At 44.1% G+C, this 6777-nt stretch overlaps 1 protein-coding gene across 1 annotated transcript; it reads right to left on the reverse strand.

The window, feature by feature from the left end:
• Positions 1 to 2813: 2813 nt before the first annotated feature.
• Positions 2814 to 6261, reverse strand: LOC105508576 (putative serum amyloid A-3 protein). Its single transcript, XM_011937448.1, is given in 4 exon segments — positions 2814 to 2952; positions 3345 to 3384; positions 3387 to 3491; positions 6180 to 6261. Coding segments are annotated over 4 exon segments (366 nt in total).
• Positions 6262 to 6777: the final 516 nt, after the last annotated feature.

Raw genomic sequence — 6777 nt, forward strand, 5'->3', positions numbered from 1 at the left:
AAACAAAACAAGAAAACAGTGTTATACAGGTAGTAATTTAAAGCCATAGGTTTGATGGCCTTTAGTTTGTCTCAAAATGGTAACTAGAAAGTCCAGGTCCAAGTCATGATTTCAAGCTTCCAATTCATTTAAAATGAAAATTTCTCTCCCCTTTCCTAGTTCAGCCCACTATAGAGGGGTACTTCAGTCTGGAGGGGGGTGATGACTTTGTTTCTCTCCCCACTTTCTCCTCGCACAGATAGACAGCTGCTCTTTCTGACCTCTCGCTGATTAGCAGGGAAGGATTGGAAGTGAGAGGAGAGGGAAAGGAAAACGCTTACTTGACTGGTGTTTTCATAAGATGGTTTCATGTTCTTTGGACCCAGCAGGTGTTTAAAGCTGATTCTGTGTGTGTGTGTGTGTGTGTGTGTGTGTGTGTGTTGTGGATTCTTCACATATACCACCTGTATTGCTGGAGACGCCTCTCCACAGCTCCCTTGAGTAGTGAGGCAACCTCCTCCATCTTGCTTGTTTTTTTCTCAGCTCCTTATTGCTCCCACACATACAGATTTGATATGAGATTCATAGATTAGTAACTAGGGTAGTTCATGGAACACATTCATAGGAGGAGTGATTACATGAACTCATGTGCAAGTGTGTTTTATAAGTTCTAAACTCCAATGCAATTGCTAGTTACAGCAAATGGTTAAGAATGTTGACTCTATTGGGAGGCCGAGGCGGGCGGATCACGAGGTCATGAGATCGAGACTATCCTGGCGAACACGGTGAAACCCCGTCTCTACTAAAAATACAAAAAACTAGCCGGGCGAGGTGGCGGCGCCCGTAGTCCCAGCTACTCGGGAGGCTGAGGCAGGAGAATGGCGTGAACCTGGGAGGCGGAGCTTGCAGTGAGCTGAGATCCAGCCACTGCACTCCAGCCTGGGCAGCAAAGCGAGACTCCGTCTCAAAAAAAAAAAGAATGTTGACTCTAGCATCAAACTAGCAATGCAACTTGTGTATGTTATTTAAATTGTCTGTTCCTCAAGTTTCCTGAGCTCTAAAATAAGGATAATTAAAGTATGAGGATCCAGTGGATAACACAAGAAAGCACTTAGACCAGTGCCTGGCCCCTGGTCACCACATCATGAATAGCAACTGTCATTCTACCACCTTTATCATGATCACACTTTCTTTCACTGCCATTGACTCATTTAGAGGAGCTTGAAAATCAACCAGCAGGAGGACTGCCATATTAACCACTGACTCTGACAAGGATGGACCTGGATTCTCAAGAAGGCATGAGCAAAGTGCTACAGATGCATTCATTATTACCCCAGGGTAAGGATTTAGGAGCTGACAGATCTGATTCACTGAGAAGATGACATTTTACCCTGGCACGAACCAAGGAGTAGGCAAAGAGAAGAGAAATAGCTTTGAAAGGTATTTCTTAGTACCATGGACAGGGACTGGTTGACCCTGGGTTTGGCAAATGAAGTGGGGAAAGATTCCTGGGATTATGCCTCCATGGCAGGGAAAGAGAACACTGAGGAATCCAGATTCCTGGGGGGAAGAAAAGAAGAAAGGACACAGCTGACTGGACAGAAAGGAGGCCTGGACATAGAGGGGCCTAGAAACAGTCCACTGTAACCAGAGATACTTGTGCCAGCAAGACCCAGGAGAGAGGGCCCAACTTGGGAAATAAACTATGTGGAGTGTCTGAGAACACCCTTCTCCAAGAATCTAGGATTTTCTGGGATTATGAAACGGATAGCCTCAGGCTACGCAGCGAACCTGGAGATGGTCACTGCTGGGGCCAATTCATTGAAACTCCAGATACTTTTGCTTTTTTTTGCATTTTTATTTGATTTCTTTCTTTCCTCCTTTCTAACTTTCTTCTTCCTTTCTTCATTTTTTCCTTTCTTCTTTTCTTTCTTTTTAGAGACTGCGTCTTGCTCTGTTACCTGGGCTGGAGTGCAGTGGTGTGATCATAGCTCACTGCAACCTTGAGTTCCTGGGCTCAAGTTATCCTCTGGCTTCAGCTTCCCAAGCAGCTGGGATGATAGGTGCACATAACCACACCTGGCTGTTTTTTGTTTGTTTGTTTGTTTTTTGTTTTATAGAGATGAGGGTCTTCCTATGTTGCCCAGGCTGGTCTCAAACTCCTGGCTTCAAGCAATCCTCCCACCTCAACCTCCCAAAGTGTTAGGATTACAGGCATAAGTCACCATGTCCAGCCCTTATTTGCCTTTATGAAGGCGTATTATTTGTCTACAAAACCATCTGGGCCTGCTGTTTACTTTGTAAGAAAATTCAATCTCTTAAAATAATTACAGGCTAATCTAGATTTTCATTTCTTCTTTAGTCAGTATTTGTAAATTGTATTTTTCTATGATTTGTTGATTTTTAATTTAGTTTTAGACTTCATTGCTGAAGTTGTTCATAGGATTCTCTTACTATCTTTCTATTTTATGGACCATATAATTATAGGCTTATAGTTGGTCCATATTATGGTCCATACAATGTGGTCCGTGTTTAGATATAGTTTTCTCCCCAATTCCCACTACTGTGCATTAGTGCCTTATGTTTTAAAACATGAAACAGTGATGTTTATTGGTCATCCCTGTGGTACTAAACAGGCCCATGATCCCAGGAAAACTGTCATATTCTGCTTCCAGATTCCAGTAACAAACTGGATTTCACAAGCATTTATTAAGCATTTTTATGTGTTCTGTATCATGTACTAGGGATATAGAATTCAGTAACTGTAGGTCAACAAATGTCTCTGCCCTCAGGGCTCACAGCCAGGTCTCCTGAGAGCAGCGTGAAGAGGAAGCTCAGTATTTCTCAGGCAGGCCAGCACGTCGGAAGTGATTGGGGTCTTTGCCACTCTGGCCCCATTTGTTGGTAGCGTGGCCAGCCAGCGAGTCCTCCTTATGGTCTCCTGTGAGTCTCTGGACTTTCTCTCTGGCATTGCTGCAGTCCAGGCAAGCAAAGAGATTAATCACCAGGCCAGTGAGCAACAGCCCACCTTCCCATTCTCCGCTTTCCAAGGGGGGACTCTGGGAGAAGCCCAGAAAGGCCAAGGAAGTGGTGGTGAAAACACTGACCCTGCCTGGGCACCGCCCCACTCAGCCAGGCTGGGCTCCCCTAGGCTGGATGAACAGCACCCAGAGAGGGAGGGTGAGGAATCACTCACTCCTACCATCCACTCAGACCCTTGCACTAAGCACAGAGGCAAACAGAGAGCAAGAGGAGGAGAGTCTGCAGCCTCTAACTTCTCTACAAGGAGCTTGCCTCTCTCTTGACTGTCCAAGGCAGGCAAGCTCTGCTCACCCATCCCCGGCAACATCAGGAATGTGCATTACTTGATCACTTCTGCAGCCCAGACACCCCTAGGCCCCTTTGTACAGCGTCATAGTTCCCCCAAGCATGGAAGTATTTGTCTGAATTTTTGTAATTGGCTTCTTTCATGTCAGAGTAGGCTCTCCACATGTCTTTAGTCCCTGGAAAGGAAAGAAAATGATCAAAACAATCATGTCTGGGAAAATAGAGGAATGAACAGTTTTCTTCTCACTAATTTCCTCCCGAAGATTTCAGCCTTTAACAAAGCCCTTGGAAATTATACTGGCTTGGAATAAATATTCTTCTACTTTTCACTTCCCTGGGTTAATGTAATGAGAATTGTACTTGGTGTAAGTTTCATTCTGTTTGATTCCATTCAAAGTTCTGTTATTACTTTGTTTTTAACCATGTGTGATGCACCTAAAGAAGACATGAAATGGGCCTTAAGGGATGTTTCATTGTACAATGAACTTCTTCCTGGAAGGACCCAGGGAACCCTTATACCACAGTGTGAGAACACAGGGGATTGTGAGGGAGGCTGCAGACATACGGCGCTCCTAATCTAGTCAATGGGAGAAATTCATGCCTGCAGTTAGAGTGAGGACAACTTGGTCCTGAGTACATCTGAATATTCAGGCTATATTTAGAAACTGACATCTGTCAGAATTCAGTCAACAAGTGATAAAGGTGAGTTATTTAAGAAAGCTTTATACAACTGGGTAATCAAATTCAAAAAAGGACAACTGACCCACTAGTTCAGAACCTCAGTGTCCTCCCCAGTGAAATGGAGGAGTATTGCCTGCCTGAGAGTGATTATGCACAAGAACAGAGAAAATGCATGTATGATGCCTAGAACATTGTAGGTGGTCAATATATTATCATTTCACTTCTCTGGTCCTTAAGAAAGGTAGCATAAGAATAAAGAAGGGCTAAGCTAAGATCGGGAGCAGGGAGTTATGGACCGAAGGGATCTGATCAAGCTAGAATTAAGTGACGAATATTTTTTAAAAAATTAACTGATTATGGAAAAGGGGGAACTCAAATGTAGAGTTACAATCACGACATATAATTTCTCTATGAGATAATTCGTCTTCATTTTATGCATTTATTATTCCTAGTGTTAAATTGATTGCTGTTATTCAGAGTTTATAACATTTTACCCGACTCATTCTTCTGAGTTACTAACTTAAATGGCTCCTTGATGTTCACGTTGGCTTAATAAGTACTTCAAAAATTCCTGGCACATTTTATCACTTTGGGCAGCAAAACAAGAGGTAGTGGTTCTCAGCCCTTACTGTGTATAAAAATCTACTGAGGTGCTTGGTAAAGGCAAGATTTCTAGGCTCTATCCCAGGAGACCATGGCTGCTGGGGGCGGGCGGTAGGGTATGGATCCAGGAATCTTCATTTCAGTTCACAAAGCATCCCAGACTCCAGGTGAGTCTCAGGCAAGTGGTCCCAGAACAACCCTTTGAAAAATATTCACCTAAGGAATGAAAGATATTTGTAGTTGAGTGTGTGAACATGTAAATAGGATTAAAAGCAAATCCTTAAAACCGTTTTTCAGAGGCTCAGAAAAATCATAATACCTGACATTTAAAATACTGCATTCTGAAAACAAAATTTTGCTACTTTATTATGGCTAGTGGGGTATATTTCTCTCTCCCTCCCTCTCTCTCTCTCTCTCTCTCGATGGAGTCTTGCTCTGTCTCCTAGGCTGGAGTGCAGTGGTGTGATCTCGGCTCACTGCAACCTCCACCTCCCGAGTTCAAACAATTCTTCTCCCTCAGCCTCCCGAGTAGCTGGGATTATAGACGCCCGCCACCACACCCGGCTAATTTTTGTATTTTTAGTAGAGCTAGGGTTTCGCCATGTTTGCCAGCCTGGTCTCGAACTCTTGACCTCAGGTGATCTGCCCACCTCGGCCTCCCAAAGTGCTGGGATTACAGGCGTGAGCCACTGCGCCCAGCCTTGGGTTATATTTCTCTTGCTAGCAGTTTTCTGGCCACGTATAAGCCCCAAGAGAACCACCATCAAGGTAATTCACTGTATCTTTTACTGGGATAAGTGGAACTAGACTTACCTTCCAAAGGCATCACATCCTATTTGCCATTTCTTAGATAAAGGATGAGCTATGTGTTTACAAATGCAAAACTCTTGTTTTGAAAGCAGCAGAGCACCATGATTAAGAGCAAGGTCTGCAGAGCAAGACTGCCTGGGTTAAATTCTGCTCTGCTTTGGAACTTCGCTTGGTATCTTGGGGTGTGTGTGTGTGTGTGTGTGTGTTAGCTTCTCTGTTAAGGGTTTACTTGCATCATAGGACTAAATGATGGAAACCAATTCATTAGTATACTTAAACAGTGCCTAGTACGTATTAAAATCTCAGCTAAGCTTGGTTGTTTTTATGGGGACTGTTGGCTCCATTCTGCTTCCCCGTGAACTCGCCTCACTGCACAGGATCGCCTCACAGGATCAAAGCAGGTTTGATCTACCTGCTTCCTGGCTTCCCAGGAGACATAGACATGAGCTGTCCCAGATTCCCCACTAGGGGGCAGTAGAGCCCCACCGGTATTATGAGAACATGCACCCCTGAACTCCGCATCGCTCTCACGCTCCTGCTGAAAAGAGGCAGCTCACACCTTATGCGGCCCCAGGCTAGGAGATCCTCATAGAAGAGTGTCAGAGCTGGCCATAAAAGCATGAGGAACCACACTTATGAAAAACCTTGCCCCTTCTCTATCCATTTGTGGCATCACTAGCACCTTTGCCCAGTGGAGATGTGGCCTCTGCTCAGCTGAATTCTGGGGGCCTCCAGAAGCAGCCTCCTGTCCCCTATCCTGTGGACCTTATCTTGGCCAGCTTCCTTGAGGAATGTTAACCATCGTTGGCTGCTGACACCCAGGACCAGGGAGCAGAAAATGATGCCAATGGAGAGCTTCATCCTGCTGCAGGGCCAAGGAAACACAACCAAGGACAACACACATTCTGTTCCAAGTTTTTATTTTTTGTAATGTTGGCCCATTCTTTCATTCCAAGAAAAAAAAGCCCACTCGGTTTTACACACACACACACACAGAGAGACACACACACACACACGTGTATATGTATAGATAAAAGATAGAAGGTCAGAGGGTCTAGGACTCCATTTCCATTTGTCTCACTGGAATCCCAGTGTCTGACAGAAGAGGAGCAGTGACCCAGGATAAAGCAAATCAGGCAAAAGTTACACCATGTTTGAGAATCATTATTTTAGATTTAGAGCCTGCCAAAATGAGGAATTATGCCTCTTTCGGGGTTCTGAGCATATTTTAGGCACAGTAAGATGAAAGTTATAGGGCAGATAGCTGTTAGAGGGCTTCACTGTCCTTTTGGTTCTTTTTATTTTATTTTATTTTACTTTTTTATTATACTTTAAGTTCTAGGGTACATGTGCATAACATGCAGGTTTGTTACATAT

The sequence above is a fragment of the Colobus angolensis genome, unplaced genomic scaffold (genome assembly GCF_000951035.1).
Source record: "Colobus angolensis palliatus isolate OR3802 unplaced genomic scaffold, Cang.pa_1.0 Scaffold164, whole genome shotgun sequence".
NCBI lineage: Eukaryota > Metazoa > Chordata > Mammalia > Primates > Cercopithecidae > Colobus > Colobus angolensis.